This window comes from Coffea arabica, chromosome 3e (genome assembly GCF_036785885.1).
Source record: "Coffea arabica cultivar ET-39 chromosome 3e, Coffea Arabica ET-39 HiFi, whole genome shotgun sequence".
Taxonomy (NCBI): Eukaryota; Viridiplantae; Streptophyta; class Magnoliopsida; order Gentianales; family Rubiaceae; genus Coffea; species Coffea arabica.
Window position 1 is genome coordinate 10,097,281 of NC_092315.1, and position 19,598 is coordinate 10,116,878.

The 19,598-nt window shown below is 33.9% G+C and overlaps 2 protein-coding genes across 2 annotated transcripts; one reads left to right on the plus strand and one right to left on the minus strand.

The window, feature by feature from the left end:
* Positions 1 to 4,954: 4,954 nt before the first annotated feature.
* On the minus strand, positions 4,955 to 6,012 carry LOC140038358 (uncharacterized). Its single transcript, XM_072083694.1, has 2 exons — positions 5,923 to 6,012; positions 4,955 to 5,839 (listed from the first exon to the last, which is right to left on the minus strand). Exons 1-2 carry the CDS (start codon positions 6,010 to 6,012, stop codon positions 4,955 to 4,957), a joined length of 975 nt encoding a protein of 324 aa, XP_071939795.1.
* A 3,431-nt stretch (positions 6,013 to 9,443) lies between these two features.
* On the plus strand, positions 9,444 to 10,681 carry LOC113737848 (uncharacterized). Its single transcript, XM_027265000.2, has 2 exons — positions 9,444 to 9,576; positions 10,086 to 10,681. Exon 2 carries the CDS (start codon positions 10,119 to 10,121, stop codon positions 10,422 to 10,424), a length of 306 nt encoding a protein of 101 aa, XP_027120801.2. The 5' UTR covers positions 9,444 to 9,576; positions 10,086 to 10,118; the 3' UTR covers positions 10,425 to 10,681.
* Positions 10,682 to 19,598: the final 8,917 nt, after the last annotated feature.

Consider the following 19,598-nt stretch of genomic DNA (forward strand, 5'->3'; position numbering starts at 1 on the left):
AATCCAAGAGGTTAGAACTTTGAAACCATAGAGCCTCTAGGCAAATTCAGCATTTTTACATTCTACTGATTTAGGGCATCTTCAATTATCAGTTTCAACTCCATGGTATAATATAGATATTACCTCTAATAGTTGAACACACTTACGCAACAAATATAGGGCCTGTTTGGCACCCTAGTTTTTTACCAAGTTTTTTAGCTACTAGTTTTTTAACAACTTTTGCTACAGGAACCCCAAAAAACTTTTCAAAGTTTTTTACCTACACACTTCAAAAATCTATACACAAAAAATTTCTCAAAAACTTTTCTTCCTCCCTCACCCAACCCACCACACCAGACACCGCCTCCACCACCTCTCCCGGCGCCGGTCACTTAATCCGGCGCCGCCGGTAACCTCAAAAAAAAATTTTGAATTTCTGAGTCCCTCACCCTCAAAAATTTATTATATATATTATATATTTATATATTTATTTAAACATATTATAAATATTTTATTTTATTTAAAATATATTTTTATATATTTATATAAATATTATATACCATATAAATTAATATTAATATAAATATGTAATTATACATTTATATAAATATTATTTAATATATATTACACATTTATGTATATTTATATACAATTATATTATGTATTATGTATAATATAATACATTTATACATAATATTAACACACAATATTAATTATACATTTATACATAATACTAATACATTTATACATTTATATTAATTATATTAATACATTTATACATAATATTATATATTTATATATTTATAATATATTAATTTATATATTTATATAATATTCATTTATAATAATATACAATTATTACATTTGTAAATATATTTATATTATGTATTATATATAATATAATACATTTATATATTTTTATATACCTATATAAATATATTTATTTATAAATGTATTATAAATGCATAAATATATATAAATATTTAAACAATAAAAATTATAAATTATAAACAATATTAATTATACATTTATACATAATATTAATACATTTATACATTTATACTAATTATATTAATACAGTTATACATAATCATCATATATATTTATAAATTATAATTTATACATTTATATAATATTCATTTATAATATATACATTTATATTAATTATACATTTATACATTTATAAATATATGTATATTATGTATTATATATAATATAATACATTTATATTTTTTTATATAAATATATAAATATATTTATTTATAAATATTTATAAATGTATTATAAATGCATAAATGCATATAAATATTTAAACAATAAAAATTATAAATTATAAACAATATTAATTATACATTTATACATAATATTAATACATTAATACATTTATATTAATTATATTAATACATTTATACATAATCATCATATACATTTATAAATTATAATTTATACATTTATCTAATATTCATTTATAATTTATAATTTATATTAATTATACATTTATAAATATATGTATATTATGTATTATATATAATATAATACATTTATATATTTTTATACAAATATATTTATTTCTAAATATTTATAAATGTATTATAAATGCATAAATGTATAAAAATTATAAATTATAAATTATAAAATACTCAAAAATATGTTTTAAAAATACCTCTAAAAATAATCCAAAAAACGTCTACAGTAACATTTCAAAAACTTCTACAAAAAAATTTTTCACCTTACAAAAACTTCTACAAAATTTTTTCAAAAATTTCTACAGTGCTCTACAGTAAAGTTTTAGACAAACTCCCAAAAAACTCAGGTTCCAAACAGGCCCATAGATTGTGAAATTAATTGTATAAGTTTGATATTTTGTAGGTTTTGGGATATAATTTTCACGTTTAGGAAAAAGAAAATATGTTAGTAAGTAATAATGTGATACCCCTTGTCCCACGTTGGAAGTGGGAGAGGAAAAGGATTGATATATATACAAGATTTGGTCGCATAAGTTACTAGTTACTTGGGCTAACCATGTCGGGAAAGTGTATTTCGATACAAAAATTACTTAGGCCAACCATGGGCTTGGATGGTGATAAATAACTTACTAGAAGCCAGGCATATTTATGTTTAGATGTCCTAAAAGCAGAGTAGTTCATAATCTAGATAATGGTAACGATATGATTAGAATGTGAAGTTATTTGGTAAACTTTATAGATTAATAATTTCATCAAAGCATCATATACAAGCATGATGACACAATCTCAACTTTCATTCTTTTGTTAAATCTTAGTTTTTTTCTCTTAAATTTTTTCGAATAAAGGAAGGATGGAATTTAAGCAGTAGAGGGGTGGAAGGGGAATTTGAAGTCAAAATCTCTAATTTCTAAGTTTTCCCCTAAGCAATCGTCAAAATCAAAAAAAAAATTAAAAGAAAAAAAAATGAGCACCTCATGGTCAATGCTCCTGTTCGAAGATTTATTCCTTTGGTTTGTCATCATCTCCCTCTATGAAATCTAAGTACCCTTGGTTGACAATTTGTTTCCCTGAGCATCCATCAACACTTTTATATAGTATTTTTTTTAATATAGTATTAGATTAGATTAGATTAGATTATCAATGTGTTAATGCGCAAATTAGGCAGTTTATTTGTTAATATTTTCCCCTTTATTTTGACCAAATGTTGTGATAATTTGCTAGATTCTACTTATAATTGAATTTTTGTGTGATTTCTAGGAACTTCAAGTTAATTGAGGCAGAAAAGGAGAAATCGAAGCCTAATTGAGGAAATTCCATTAAGAAAATCTTGATACAAGTTTCTTAGTTGATACTAGAAAGCACGCATCCCATTTGATAGGGAATGAAGCAGAAAACTACAAAAAAGGAGGGACTTTATGGAGAATATGGAGACTTCTAAGGGCTTCAAACCTTGGGCCCTTGAATTGGTGGGGGACCACAAAGCTAGTGAAAGATATTTGGTCATTTGGGCTCTTCAAAGAAAGCAACGTAGAGAGACTTGGAAGAAGAAGTAATTTTGGAGACTTTGTCCACATGTGTGGGGACCACCGGAGATAGCTTTTAGTCATCTTACTTTTGGCTTTTTAAAGTGAGGACGTACAAAAGCAAGAGGACACCGCTAGTTTAGCTTTTTAGTTTAGTTCTAGTTTCCTTTCTCTTGACTGGCCTCTGACACACGCCAGGTGTTCGACAATATTCCCCAACGGGAAAAACATATTTTATTCCTTGCTTTCTAGTAAAAACGCAATGCCTTTGCAATCCATTACTTCGTGTGGTGATTTAATCATGAGGCGTGGCTAAGTTTATCTAGTCAGAGGTTAAATCGAAGCTTTGGTTCGACAAAACTGTGAGATCGAATTTATTTGCCTACGTTCTTTAATTTGCAAGTATTTATATATTTCCTGTTCACTTATGCATATGATTATTTCTTGCAATTAAATACTTGATCACTGTTTAATTGTGTGAGTAATCAACAGCCATCTACGAGTGCTCAATCCGTAATTGTTGGGTAATTTTAGTGCATGTGGCAAGTGACATGATTCAATTGTAGTAGAAACTTTTGAGTTGTTGTTGTGGAAATATATGATATAGCCTAAATAAACCGAGCATGTGTGTTTGTTGGTTATAATTGGTGGCCAGTCTAATGATTAATGCTGTCAATAGGTTAAATCCTAAGAGCGTGTTTAGGACTGCTTAATTGGCTAGGGTAATAACTACAGAGCTTGTTGTGGTTATCGAATCAGGAAGGTTAGGCAGGTTGTCAGAGCTTGTTGACAACCATAACCAGTTTATTTGTAAATGAAAGATTTTATCTCTGCATCTGTGATCAGTGATTCGAACCATTAGTGGAGATTATACCTTTGACTAGAGATTTTCCTTCCGTTAATTTACTTTATATTTATTGTTATTTATTTTATCTGCGATTGTCTTATTTTTAATTTGAGCAATTAAATTAGACAGTTCCATATCAATTCCCCCCATTTTTATTTAATGTTACATTCATTCAAAATAAATTCCCAAGTCCCTGTGGATTCGACCCTGCTCACTGCTATATTCGAATTTTGTCTTTCACGTAATTAATATACTTTGGTATATCGGATCAAGCAAACTCTGGCACCAGGGTGAAGCTAGTAACCCATTGCACAGCCTAAGTCCCTGCTCCAGTACCATAGTGGACTTAATTCGTGACTTAAGAGTAGGAATTTTATTTTTGCTGGTTTGACACCCACCACAATGCACCATCAAAACACTTTTATATAGTATTAGATTAGATTAGATTATCAATGCACCATCAATATCCTTAAATATAAAAGCTTAAGTATAGTAATCAAAATACTGTTAGTAATCTGTACGATTATTTTTTATCCTTTAATGTTTTAGTTTTAGGAAGATCACAAATGCTGCGTATAAAGCATGCCATAGGCTAAATTAAGCTAAATTAAGTACATTGCTAAAATGGAGAGCATTGGTAAATTAAGTACTTTAAGATAAAGACTTAAGCAGCCAGATCCATTTGATGTCAGCTGCTTCAATATCCACCTCAAAATAAATTAGCCTTTGTTCTAGATTTAGCTTAATGCTAAGTCCCTTAACCATTCTTAGTAATAATTCAACTCTGCCTCAATTTTCTTCTGATCTTCAAGGTAAATGTACGATAAATTTCAAAATATATCCCAAATATATGAATTTCTTGAAACCATCCTTGAATCTCATTACCTACTCAACAAAATGTTCCATAAACACAAAGAATTGACGAGAACAACAGGGCTCCTTAGATTTAACAATTTCAAATAAGCCCAAGCTAGAATTTTTCATATATTCAAACAAGAAATTGGAAAAATCTGACTAAGCAATACTGAATTGTATCGAAAACCTACTTTTTTTTTTTTTTTCCTGCAACGATAGATTTTTGTATTGATTGGCAAAAAAACTTATATGAGCAAAGGCTCAAGGAATTCTATACAAGAGTGTTAGACACACTGAGGATTAATCCATTCCTCATCTTGAAATATGCCCAAAGCATAATCACTAATCACTTCACATCTAGAGTCTAAGCTCCTATCTAAGCAAAAGGAGCATTTCTGAAATAAGGACCTGAGGTCGTTAATATCGTCTATCAAAGTAGCCATTTTGATGTCCTTAGCCATCCTTTCCTTTATCATCTTCAGTAGTTGGGGGCTGGGGATGTGGACAACAATTTCCTTCCATTGCTGGTGTCTAGCCTTTATGATGGCCATTTTCACAGCTTCTGCAGTAGACTGCATCTGATGCACTGTTTTTCTGTCAATAAGTGCCCAGGCAGCCACCCACTGATTGTTGAAAGTAGATGCAAAAATCCCCATTCCAACTCTGTTGGTTTGGTCTTGCACCTTAGTTGATATTCTGATCTGAATTTCATTCCTTCTTGCCTCCTCCGGATCAACTTTCTCATCTGCTCTTACCGCATCTTCAGTGAATATTTTCTGCTTGCTCTGGACAGCTTTTTGTTCTTGCCATTCCTGTTGAGCCTTTTGGATTGTTTTCCAAGGGTGCCTGTGTTTGGCATTGAACTGCCATTCATTTCTCCTTTTCCAGAGTTGCCAGAGGATGTTCACAGTGAGCTCTATATGCTCCTTTCCTTCTGTCCTGCATGTAGCTTCCAGAAGAGCAGTCCACCAAGCTTGAAAATTCCCTGTCTGTTCCCTTAACCCATCCCATTGTAATGGAGCCATTTTCCACACCTCTTGTGCTTTGCTGCATTGGAAAAACATGTGTTCAATTGACTCTTCTTGTTCACCACAGCCACCACAGATTGGATCACCTTTGTGTGTTCTTTTAAAAACCAGGCTGTTGACTGGTAATAAACCATGTAGGCACTTCCAAAGGAAATGTTTGATCTTACTCTTAACGTTCAGCCTCCACATCCACTTCCATTGCTTTTCATAGGAACTTGCTATACTAGTTTCCGCCTCATTCTCTCTTCTTCCTTTGTGTTGAACAGTTCCTCTACACAATGCCTTGTAACCTGAGTTGACAGTGTAGATGCCATTGCCGCTATGTATCCAGTAATTGCTATCATCCTTTCCTGATATACTAATAGGAATCTCCAGAATTTCCTCTGAGTGATAAGCAATACTGAGTGATGATATTTTTAAGGGCAGTCCAATTCACTCAATACAAAAATATTTTTAAATGATGATATTCACAGGAACGTCTATCTTACTTAAACAAACAATAAAAAGGAGATTGATTGAGAAATGGCCACATTATCTTATCATTCTTAATTATCATTAGTTCAATTATCAACTTTAGCAGTCGAGAAAGGCTGCAACTTGTACAGGGACAATAAATTCTTTAGGGCCCAATTCTTTATTCCTGCGTCCGGAGAATTGAGACGTGGACGCTTCATTAGTCAATAATAATAAAGTGTGGAATTCGACTACTATTCTTAGCTCGTTCAAGGAAACAGAGAGGAGACGCTCTTGCACAGCTACTTAAACTATTGGATAATTTCATAGACCTTTCCTGAAGTTTTGGACAATTTCAGCTAGTACCCCTCTTATTTTCAATATTACGCTGACCACTCTTACTTTAACCAGTGTTGTGACCAATTCAGCCCATATATGTAAAAGAAATGGAATAAATTGACAAGAAATGGTGTCATCACATTTTATTCCATATTTTCCCTTGGAGACCCTAAAAGAAATATTGTAACATAGGACAAACTTCACTTTGTCCCTCCGAAGTTGAATCACTTTTCTATTCTATACACTAAACTTCAATTTTGGATGCTTTGCATGTGGTTGGAGGCAAAAGCATGGCAGAGCCCTTTTTGAGTCTCTGATCTTTATTATCACATGACCATTGCTAATTATACTATTGCTTTTGAATGGAAATAGCATAAAAGTCTTAGTGAATGAACAAATTGAATAGACCATTTCGCAGAGCAGTGAAATATTCCAAAGCCGTGAAGCACAGTGATAAGCTACAAATTACAGTGGTTTATATTTATTAATTGTCAATGAATGGTTGTATTTGAGCTATATTTTGAATGGATGTTGCCTAATTTAAGTATATGTTGGTTTTTGTGGGAAAAGCACGCGATTGAGGAGGAAATGAATCGAAACGCAACAAAAGGGGAAGAATGCCAAGACACAAGGATCCGTGGGTGGATCCTATGTCCAACGCCAAACATTGAAAGGGACTTTGCGAGGACTTCTTCTAGTTCTAATGATTGGAAAACCCACTCAAACTCGATTTTTGGTAAGTTTTCAAGACCCATTCTTACCATATTTCGGATACAACTTTGAGAGACTATAAATAGGACAATCTAGGATGTTTTTAGATTGGAAAGCATTTGGCTAAAGTTAGTTCATCATTTTTATACCTTCTTTTCTTGAGAGATCACAATGGAAGTGTTGAAAAATCAAAGGAGTTCAAGATGGAGATTGGAGCGGGGAAAAATTGAGAAGTTTTCTTACTTTTAACTTCTTAATTATTTTGTCTTTCATTTGAATTCTTGGATTTATCTATGAATATGTTGAACTCATTTATATCCAAAGTTAGGATTTTGTGAAGGAGATTTAATTATTTGTTTTAGATAAATTATTCGCTTTGCTTAGATTTATTTATCTTGCCTTTATTACATGTTTATGTTTTGCCACTATAGATATGCTTTTAGGATTTGTATTGAGTTGAGAAGTGATATACAACCGTACATTAGATAGATAAACATACTTAGTATAATCATGAAAGTGGGTTAAACATTGTATGGCATAATTATATCACCTAATATTTTAAAGGATTTAATTAAATACTTATAATCTCGAGAGCAACGCGAGATTTCATTAGACAAATTTAGAAATATCAACAGATAATCTAAAGTACTTTTACGTGATACATCTTTGACTTGTTAAGAAAATAATTGGATAAATAATTCCAATTCTGAATCAAAATTTAAAACTCTAGTCTTTTGCTAATTGTTTTCTCACCTATATCTTGTTTGATTTGATTATTTATTTAATTTCTTAATTAGTGATTAAAAACTCTCTGAATTTAAATTTTGTTATTTTTATTAGAGGAATTAAAGTAGGAAAAATTAACTCACTCCTGCAGGTTCGACCCCTGGAGTACTCCAAGGGAATTATTATTACGATCCACCTTGTACAATTATAGAAATTCATCGATCACACAGCAACTAAAAAAAATTAATGCACAATAATGTCATGAGCAGAAACAGTTCCCATCTTAGTTGTTCAACATTCACGGTGGATTTCAATTAGTGGTCAATAGATAAAGGCATCGAAAAAAGTAATCTAACTAGATAAGTGAATTTATATTGTACAACATATTTCTTTTTTCTACCGCAAAAACTTAACTAATTTAAGACAATGTAGTCCAAGCTAATTGAAGATTAATTTTCCTTAAAAAATGTTCATGATAAAAACTCAACAAAGAGATAATACAACAGCTTACTTTTGGAGGTGATCTTATACGGTCTTTATTAACAAACTAATTAGCCACTTAAGCCTTTTTTTTTTTTTTTTGGGACAGTACATGACAAAATGAGGAGTGAATCAGTCACTTAGTATCTAAAATTTTCCCTCCATATAATTAGTTCAACCTGATTTAAGACTAAAATTTTTACTATAGGAATGTTCGTGATTCAACAATGAAACACCATAGAAACTTATTTTGGGAGATTGTCCTAGAAGATAAAAAATGAGCAACCAATCAGAAAGTCGTACTCACATATCAAAATCCATTCAGTCTAATTAATTCACCAGCTATGTATATTTCATCCATTTTCACATTATAGAAAGAACAATAATGCATGGCATTATCCATCATAAATTGCTCATATAACATCAAGATATCATGGTGTGGACCTCAAATGACTCGTCATGTCTACTGGCTACATTTAAACATATCTTATGGCCAGAATGTTCATCTTATCAACTTAACGAGTTTATTCATGGTACCATACCATTAAATTAAAAAAATTTCCACCGTTTACCTTTTATAGATGTCAAGGAATATAGCTAATAACGCACTTTTGGCAGCAATCTTCCTTCACCCAATTAAAGATTTTCGGAGCTTAAAGTTCAGCTCCTAAAGCTCTTCTCCAAGTCTCACAAACCAACAGAGAAATTACTTTTAGGAAAGTTGTTAAATTTTGGCTTTGATGGTATCTTGGTAAGATTGGAAGATTATATTGCGCTTCTAAGATAATGTTTAAAAAAGCTATTTTAGTGAGAGCATTATGGTCAATTTGCCCCTGATGATATTGACATTAGGTCCCATCAACATCAGAAGGGAGCTCATTGTATTATTGGATATAACAAGGGTGGTAGTGAAATTATGAAAACCCTCAAGGAGGTTTTTGAAATTAACCCTAAAATACTCATTCCACGCAAGGCGTGGCGTTCCCCTCCTAGTTCCTATAAATAGGGCACCAACTCAATGCACTTATCACTCGACATCAATAATTTAGCACATTATTTACATTTTGAGTGAGATTGTGATAAAATAGCATCTTCAAAAAATTTGCTCTTTCTTATTGGTGTTCTCTTTGCACTTGTGCTCCTCATTTCCTCTGATGCAACAGCTGCAGGTACCTAGTCCCTTTTTTTTTTTCCTTTCTTCCTTTTTTTTTTTTTGGCTGCACCTAAATACTTAAATGAATGGAGATTTGGAGACTCATTATTGGGATGTGAATTTTTATGGAAGGCTATTTGTATATTATCAAGCAAGTCATATTAATGTGCTAATATCCTTTTCATTGTTTAGCCAAAGTAAATTTGGGTTGCTTCTATCAATGGTTAGTGGCACATCTGATTTTTCATGCATCCTTATAGTATTGCTGTAAGGATACACGTTCCATAGTGTCGCACCAAAGGTTAAACTAACGTCGAAAACCAAATTAAATGCTTCTAAGTATAATTTAAAGCAAAACAATTCATATCCAAGTCGCACCATCTTATATGCCTGGACTGTTTTGTTTAATCCATAGTATTCTTTTCTTTGCATATATCTAGCAAATTTTCAGCCTAGCCGGTCACCTAACGTTCGCAGCTTAAGATAAAGCTCCAAATATTTATGTCTCCTTGTGTCTTGAAACAGATCAGAAGAGCGTGAAAACCACTGGTGTCCACGATGCCAGTTCAGGCAAAGATCGTTGCAGACATGGTTGCTGCCAGTGGTACCATGGACACTGCCAAAGATGCTGTCGAACTGCCGAGGAGACCCCTGAAGCCACATCTGGAGATGAGGATACCGTCACCGCAGATCGTTGCAGATATGGTTGCTGCCGCTGGTACCATGGATATTGCCAAAGATGCTGTCCATGCAGATATGGTTGCTGCCGCTGGTACTATGGATATTGCCAAAGATGCTGTCCACCTGCTGAGGAGACCCCTGAAGCTACATCCGGAGATGAGGTCAAAAATTAATGCTAAATAAATAAGGGTGTGACACAGGATCCGTGACACCTATATTATTACCTTAATATGTTATGTTGTGTTTGCCTTTGATGGTTGATTTCCTATATGTGTAAAAGACTTGTGCGGCTTCTCTTTGAATTGGTGTAGAATCAACAGGGGAAGCATGTAATGAGTACTCAGTTCGAGTGCTCTTCTTATGTTGTTGTCATGTTGAATAAATAAATCTACTTGATCATCTACTGCAATTGATGATCTCTATCTCAGTTACATCAGAAACTTCTGCACCTTGGACCTGCTAGAATTTAGTGTGATTGATATAAGACGTGCAGAATGTTCACTATATGTATATATGTGCTTCTTCATCGTGCCATGCCATTACAATGTGAAAGAATTCAGCATCGACGGAGTGAAACGTACCCAATCCTGCTCCTGAGAAAGGAAACAAAGTCCCTCAAAAATGGATATTTTGGATGCCATCAAGATTTTGAATTGAATGCCATTTGGAGATCTGAATGTTGTTTTCTTTTACCTTTAGCTTCGTTCAAGATTTTTTTGGTGGAAATGCTTCATTTATACGAATTTTCCTAGTTAGTAAATGCTTCTATTACACTTGTACAATACACATTTAAAAGTATAACACAATAAAAGCTTGTGTAGTTCATATATTTCAAAAATATTCATACTTTTCAACTAAATTATAAAAATACGTAATAAATTCTTGATACATTATACTTTACGAACTATACTTTAAATTTTACAAATATTTAATACTATCACTTATCAATAACTCCACATGTTAATTTGTCTCCCAATTCAATAAATTATAGTAGCTAATTCTCAAAGCTAACCGACACCAAAATTCCCTCACTTGTTCGATTTATATTAATTACATTGCATTTATTTCCTAAGCATGAGTTTTGTAACCCCTCATATTAAATCTCAATGATTGATTTTAACGGTTACCAAGGCGTCTAGTAATTGGTTTGCTATTAATTTGAACTAGACATTTATTAGGTCTAGTAGAATTTATTCCTTCTTATCACTTAGTTCATAAACCTTATGAATCGTTAAAACCAGCTCTAACATTAGCTAACAAGACTTCTACAATTTCGGGTTTTGCGTAGAAATCAGTCTGATAGTTTAACTTGCTTCGTCCAGCTTTATGAGTTGCTTTTTTTTTTTTCCATATTTGACATTTCATCTGACTTTAATATGGGGACCAAGTTAGTATTGTTGACATTTCATATCTAAGACCAAGTTAGTATTGTTGACATTTCATCTGACTTAATTAGTATTGTTGACATTTCATATCTAAGACTTCTTAATTAATTGATTTGTTATAAGAACTATAACGTATGCGTGTTTTGTAAGCTTTCATGTTTTTTCTTTTAATTCTTGTGGACCAGCAACGGATAGTTTCTTCTAGTACCAAGCTTCCTTTGAAGTTCTTTATTTATTTATTTTTTTTGCGTGTCCAAATGTAAATTAAAAGAACCAACAACTTTGAACAAGTCTATATCTAGTAAGGATAGATATAAAGAGAGATACCATATCACTGCAACAGAAAAGGGATTTGGCGAGGAGCAAAAGTCCATGCCAAAAGTTTTGAATTCCTCGCCAATTAATTTCAGCGAGAAAAATGCTTCCTCGCCAAATTTCTTGCTAGATGCTTGTCGCTAAAAGTTATTAGCGAGGATGCTGCTGTTTTTCTCGCTAATGAAACAGATCAATAGCAAGGGTTGACCTCCTCGCTAATAGCTCAAATACTCTGGCGAGAAAAGCAGCATCCTCGCTAATGAAACAGATCAATAGCAAGGGTTGACCTCCTCGCTAATAGCTCAAATACTATGGCGAGAAAAACTTTTCTCACCACTAAAATTAAAAACTCCTCACAAAAACCAGTAGTTCCTTGCAAATAGTCAAGGTGTTTTGCTAGGAAAAATAGCGCATCCTCACTAATAGTATAGAATTAGCAAGGAGTCTTTTGACAAATCTGCAATGTCCCACGTACCAGCAAAACATTTTTGGCCAGGAAAGTTTCCTCTCTAATAAGTGATAATTGATTATTGCCTAACTGTTTGGTGGGAAAATGTTCCTCTCCAATGCTGTTATGAACATTTCTTAATCCCATTTTAGCATGCTAATATTCTCTGAGCAAATTACTGGGTGGTTTTATTAGAAAATTTAGCTGCAAATAGCTTCAATTTGGCTTCTCACGTGTCTGTTGTACATTTTCCAGGTTCTTATAAGTATCAAATTGTTTGGCAAAAAAATTTTTTTTTAATGAATCATGACTAACGTAGCTGCTCATTAAATTTAAACTCATAAGCCCTGCTATTTGATAGCTTTTTGGAATATCACTTTTTGCCAACAAACCCCATTTTGCTACTTTGATAAACATTCAATAGAAAACATACAAAAGCTTTGGTTAGCTAAAAATAATTGCTAGCAAAGTAATACATCAACATCCAGCTCTTTCAACATCTTGAGCCATACAATAGGAAGTGCTTGAAATCAATTGGCAATCCAAATTTCTTTTAGCTCATTAACCATCCAAGAAATCGTAACTTCAATAAGTCATTACAAAAGAAGATTTCATCAAGAGAACACCACAAAAAGGAGAAGCAGAAAAAAATATAACAGAGAGAGAGAGAGAGTTAAACTAGTCATATGGACACATATTTGTCACCTCAGTATTTCCGATTCCTTAATTCAGTCCAGTTATCTTGGAACTCTACCGGCAATCCATGGAACATTTTTTGAATGACAATATGGTGTTGCGACCTTCTGATGAAGACTTCAAAGGTTCTATGATAGGTTGCATTTTTGTCATTAATTCTATGATTATTTTCCTCGTTTATATTACCAAATATTGTATTAATTGATTGATTCTACTTATATTTGGTATTTTGTGTCAATTGTAGGAAGGTGGAGCAAAAAGTAATAAAAGAGGTGATTTTTCAAGAGTTTTCCAATTCAAGATGAAGTTTACGTCGAGTATTGGATGAAAATTAGGAAACTACCACTTTTTATTAGATGTCTTACTAGGGAACAATTAGCATTAGTTGGAGAAGTTTCTTTTTGCAATTAGCATTTTATTTTTAGTTGGCCAATGGATGGCCAAAGTAGTAGACTTCAATTCGGAAACAAAGAGAGAAAAAAAGCCGGAATCCCGCGTGATTACTACCTTGGAGGGAACAAGAAAAAGGAGACGGCCGCTGTCTCTTCTTTAGTGAGTCTTTAGGGAAAAACCAATGGTTATCGATGGAGTTTTGCGGATCTCCCCTGAGAATGTGTAGCTAAATCTTCGTTTTCTAGTCGAATGTCAATTTGAGGATTTTGTTCCAAACATTTGTGAGATCGAATTATTTTACTTATTTCTTTAATTCATTGGTATTTGTGCATTTTCTGATTTAACTTCTTATGCTTGTTATGTTATTTGAATGTCAAGGGCCTGATATTCGAATTAACCTAATAATCTACTGTCAGATTAATTGATTGAATCCGTAATTGTTCAATTGATTAATACCAGTGGCAACTAGCGTGATTGGTTTCATGTTAGAAAAACGTATGATCTAACTTAAATGAACCCTCATAGCATGTTTGTTAATGGTCGTACCTAGAGTTATTTTTTGGTTAGGGAAATAGTTAATGGTTGTACCTTAACTATCGAAAAAGTAAGGAAAGACTATTTGTTTATCGCGTGTATGACAACTATAACCAATCTATTAATTAGTAACTGAATTATCTTTGCGTCGATGATCAGTTGAATGGACCGTGTCTGAAAAGTTGCACCTTTGGCTAGAGTTGTATTGGTTATTGATTAATTCCTGTTTATTTCTATTAGTTGTTTCATTAGTTGATTAATTAATTATTTTATATTTTTCAAAATCCCCCATACTTCGGACTCTGGAAGAAATGAATTATCTCCAGTCCCTATGGATTCGACCCTGCTTACCGCTATATACAAATTTGTATTTTTTTTGAGTAGGTAATTAATATTACACAGGTTCGACACCTGTCATTCTATAACTATATACAGAGTCATCTTTTTCAAAGATTTCCCATGCTGCAAAATGTACTCTATGAGCTTTATTTCATCTTCCTCCCCTATAAATTTTCTGATTCCAATCTGCCTAAGATGTTCAACAAAGCGTATTGGGAAAACTGTTTCGAAAAGTAGATTCCAAGTCCTTGTATATACAAAGTCCTCCTTACACAACTTTACATATTGAGAAGATCAAAAATTGCAGAACGTAATAATACTTGAAATTAGTGAGAATATATCCAAAAAAAAACAAAATATTAATACCTGAAATCAGGTTTTACAATCAGTGCACAAAAAGCACCTAAACCCAAATGGCCCATGTTTTGGAATAGACCAAGTTTAGTTCAACTGCAGAATTCCTAGTACAATGGAACTGCAACTTCAACTTCAGTAAATTGCAAGCTGGTATTATGATTCTATGAATCCTGAAATCTCCCCCAAGTCCTCTTGCCTCCAACACTGAGTATGTACACAGACGCTGACCTGTTCTATACACTTGTAGGTAAATTCAGATCAGACGGCATTCAATAGAACTGCCTTGATTTGGCTCCATATCAGCACTACTGCTCTTTAAATCTAACTTGATTAAGCTGCACAAAAGGGAAGATTACATTAGATGGAGAAATTTTACTGATTGCATATGAAATAGGGGCTAAAACCAACTAGGAAAAGCAGAGAAGTTTCTTAAATAAATAGGTATTTCTGGGCGTCTGTGGCTATTTTCTTTTGCTATTCAAGTAGAAATAAGGAAATGAAGATTTGAAATCAGAGTTCTTCACCTGCTTCCCGTATTGCTTTTATCTCTTTAACATTAGTTGCTTTAAAGAATTAAAGAAAAGTAGCATAAACTTTACTCTTGCGTATATTTTTTTTCCTTGTTTCACTCTTACATGATAAGGGTACAAAACCTAATCGAGGGTAAAGGATAAACATGTCCAAATGGAACACTGTTGGAAGGACTGTCCTCAATGCCTAAACAGAAAGGTAGTTTTCGAGGAGTTCTAGAGTCTAGACATAAGATTTGTAGCAAACCGAAAAAAAGCAACCAAATGAACGTGTTTCTCGATCTTCAGGCATCATTTAGTATTCAGGTCCTAGCTAGCAAAGACAGTAGTAAATCAACTAATATATCTTGTTGATTGCACTGCATTGGACATGCGCCAAGCTAAAAGTTTTGTTTCTTTTATTTAGCTTCTTCAATCAAATGAATGAGTATTTGATTTGCAATTTGATTTCAGCACTATTCAGGTTGTGGATCATCATCGAATGTGGAACTGCAGAAAAGTAATTCAAGCAGTTGACTATTGAACCACACCGCTCTCTGCTCAAAAGTCTTCGGTGCTCTATTTTGAAAATGAAGCAATAATTGGTCCAACAAAGAAACTTCCTCGCCCGATCCGCCAAATAACCACCCCCCCCCAAAAAAAACACACTCCGACTTCCCTTCCGGCCATCAACGCCTCCACTGCTCATTCCCACCACATGCTCTAATGTCATTCCCTTCCTAGAAAGTTGTTCACAGGGAAAAGAGCGAGAAGAAAAAATACTATCTTAATAAAAGGTCGAAAGTAGGTACTACTAGTTTTTTGTTTTAACACCAAACCGGAATTTATTGAAATAAAAAAAAACTGGCAATTAGTGGATTGGAGAATCAATAATAGCGTGTGTGGATCCACTGAGTTTCTTATAGCTGATAATAATTAATAAAAGAAAGAAAATCCAAGCTCAGAAGCTGCTCCTCATTATCTTTCTCACGTGAGGGTATCTTAACCTCCCCCAGACCCAGACCATTTTCGGCCCCATCCAATTGATTGCAGAAACCAATATATTACACGTACCCACTACTCCTACTTAAGTACTAGTGTGATATACATCACTCAAACCCCCACCTAAAACTGAAGGCACCACCAAATCCTCCCCCCACGTGAACTCCGCCGGACTCCCAGATCCGTGATAAAAAGGGAGGAGAGAATTTAGTTGCCGATCATTTGAGTCGATTGCCTATTGTCAACGATGATTTTATATTGAGGAAAACTTTTGCGAATGAGCAACTATTTTCTGTTAATTCCTCTCTTCCTTGGTATGCGGATATTATTCATTTCTTTTTTTTTTTTTTACAAAAACGTTAGGAAATATATTGATTTCAAACCAAGTTATACAAACTTGAGCAACGGCCCAAAAGGATATTATTCATTTCTTGACCACTAATCAATTGCTTGCACATTGGTCGAAAACAAAATGAGATAAGCTCAGATGTGATGCTAAGTATTACTTATGGGAAGACCCCTATTTATAGAGGCAATGTGCAGATCAAGTACTGCGCAGATGTGTAAGTAAGAGTGAATTTAATTCTATTTTAATATTTTATCACTCTTACGCATGTGGAGGCCATTTTAGACCACAAAGAACATCTTGTAAAGTAGTGGAAAGCGATTTTTATTGGCCCACAATTTTCAAAGATACATACTTGTTTTGTAAGTCATGTGATAGATGTCAAAGGATAAGAAATATTTGTCATAAAAATTAGATACTAAAAACCCTTATGATTTTTCGTGAAATTTTTGATACATGGGGTATTGATTTTATGAGTCCATTTCCTTTGTCTTTTGGTTTCCTTTACATCTTGTTGGTCGTAGATTATGTGTCCAAGTAGATAAAAACAAAAGCCACCCGAACTAATGATTCTAAAGTGATTGTAGATTTCATTCAATCACATATTTTTGTTCATTTTGGGGTATCACGAATTATAGTAAGTGATCGAGAAAAACACTTTTACAATAAAATGATGGCGGCTGTATTTCGTAAATATGGAGTGACTCATAAGGTATTTATGTCCTATCACCCCCAAACGAATGGTCAAGCGGAGATTTTGAATAGGGAAATTAAATAAATATTTGAGAAGATAGTTCACCCTGATAGGAAGGATTGGAGTTCACGATTGAACGATGTACTCTAGATTGATAGGACAGTCGATAAGACTCCTATAGGTATATCTCCCTATAGGTTGGTATTTGAGAAGCCGTGTCATTTACCAGTTGAACTCGAGCACAAAGCATATTGGGGGATCAAGAAATGCAACATGGATCTTGATGAGGCTGGAGTACACAGAAAACTTCAATTACAAGAATTGGAAGAGTTGAGGAATGATACTTACGAGAATGCAACACTATATAAAGAGAAGATTAAGGTTTTTCGTGACCAATAAGTTGCAAGGAAATCATTTGTAGTTGGGCAAAGAGTTCTTCTCTATCAATCTCGTCTAAAGCTCTTTCTAGGTAAGTTGCGCTCTCGTTGGGCTGGTCCATTTGTTGTGATTAATATTTTTCACCATGGTGCAGTGGAAATTCAGAGTATGCAGATAGATAAGAAATTTGTGGTTAATGGTCATTGTTTTAAACCCTATTATGAAAGTGTTTCAATGGAGAAGGTGGAGATAATAAATCTTGAAGATCCCACTTATGCTACTTGAACAATATTCGACCATGTCTAATCAAAGACGTTAAACCAAGACGCTTATTGGGAGGCAATCAAATTCTTTTTTTATTGTTTGTTCACTAATATTATGTGTTTCACTATGTTTATCTTAGGTTTTTCAAATTTGGTATTTATTTTTCGTTTTTAATGTTTTATTGGTTAGAAGACTTTCTCCCAACAAGACATGCCCACGCATTAAGGGTACGTGGTAATGCACAAATATCCAATTCCATCATCAAAAAACTATGGACCAACATGACGTGCCCATGTCTTGAGGGTATGTTGTAACTCCTAATTAGCCAACTTTATCATCAAAAGTGTTTCAACCAATAAGACGTGCCACGTCTTGTCCTGGCAAGGGAAAAAAGACAAATTGAACCCAAAAGAATTTTTTTTCTCTTCTTTTTTTTTTCTTTCCTTTTTTTTTTATTCTTTTCTTTGTCTTTTCCCTTTTCTATTTCTTTTCCTTTCCTTCTTTCTTTTTTTCTTTCTTTATTTTGCTCTTTCTTTTCCTCAGCTGCACGACCAAAACTCTACTTGCTGCTTGCCCGCAGTTCATCGCCCACCGTCCACTGTTGTCGCAGTTCGCTAGTTTGTCTCTACTACCGTTGCTGTCGTCGTCGTTCGTCAAAGCCTGTCACTGGTTTCGCCATCACCCGTCTCTAGTTTTGCTGTCGCTCGCTACTGTGCCATTCACCGCTGCTAGCGCCGCCATGAACGTCCATCCTCTGCCAACGACAGCCATCGCTCCGCACTTTCTCTGTTGTCTTGTTTCTAATGACCCAGTTTTTGGTATTCTTATCCTTCTCTTTTAAATATTGTTGGGTTGCTACTTCAGAGTTTATTAGAATTTCTTTTTGCAGGGTTGATTTAATTTGTTGATTGGGTATTCCTCGAATTGTTGGATTGGCACTACCTGACATCTGCTTGTTTTCTGATGATGACCACCAACTTGCACTACTATTTTGCATCCATGGGGATTCAATGCTGATTGGAGGTAATAAACTGTGGTGAAATTGCCGCTACTTACTTGCCAATTGCTGATTTTTGATATTGATAGGGGGTATTGTTCTTACATTTCTAGTTTTCTTATTAAATAGTGTCACATCTATGGGCTCTTTACTGTACACTTTGATTTGAAATTGCTTGGCTATCTTTAGTCGTTTGACATACATTAGAGGCTTGTATTTCACCATTGTCTGAATCATTGTTTACTGCTATGTTTGGATTCAGTTATCTAAATGGCTAAGAAAAAAAAGACCACCAAGGCCAAGACCTCTACGACTAAAACCACTCCCCCATCCCAACCAACTATACCCATGACTGACCCTTCTACCATCCTTCTGTCAGGATCAAGCGCTTACCATTGCACCAAAAGCTATAGCTGTTAGCGAAGGCGTAACTTTATTTCCTTAACCACAATGGCAGCGCAAAGCACCGTACCACGCTAGGCCAGCATGAGGGGCTGCACCCCTAGGTGCCACGGGCTGGGCGGTTAGTCCCTTCGAGCCGGGATCTGAGGGATGTTGCTGATTAGGCCAACAATCCCCCCCCAAGCAACAGCCAGGGAGACTCGAACCCGCGACCTTGCTCTGATACCACTTGTCAGGATCAAGTGCTTACCATTGCACCAAAAGCTATAGCTGTTAGCGAAGGCGCAACTTTATTTCC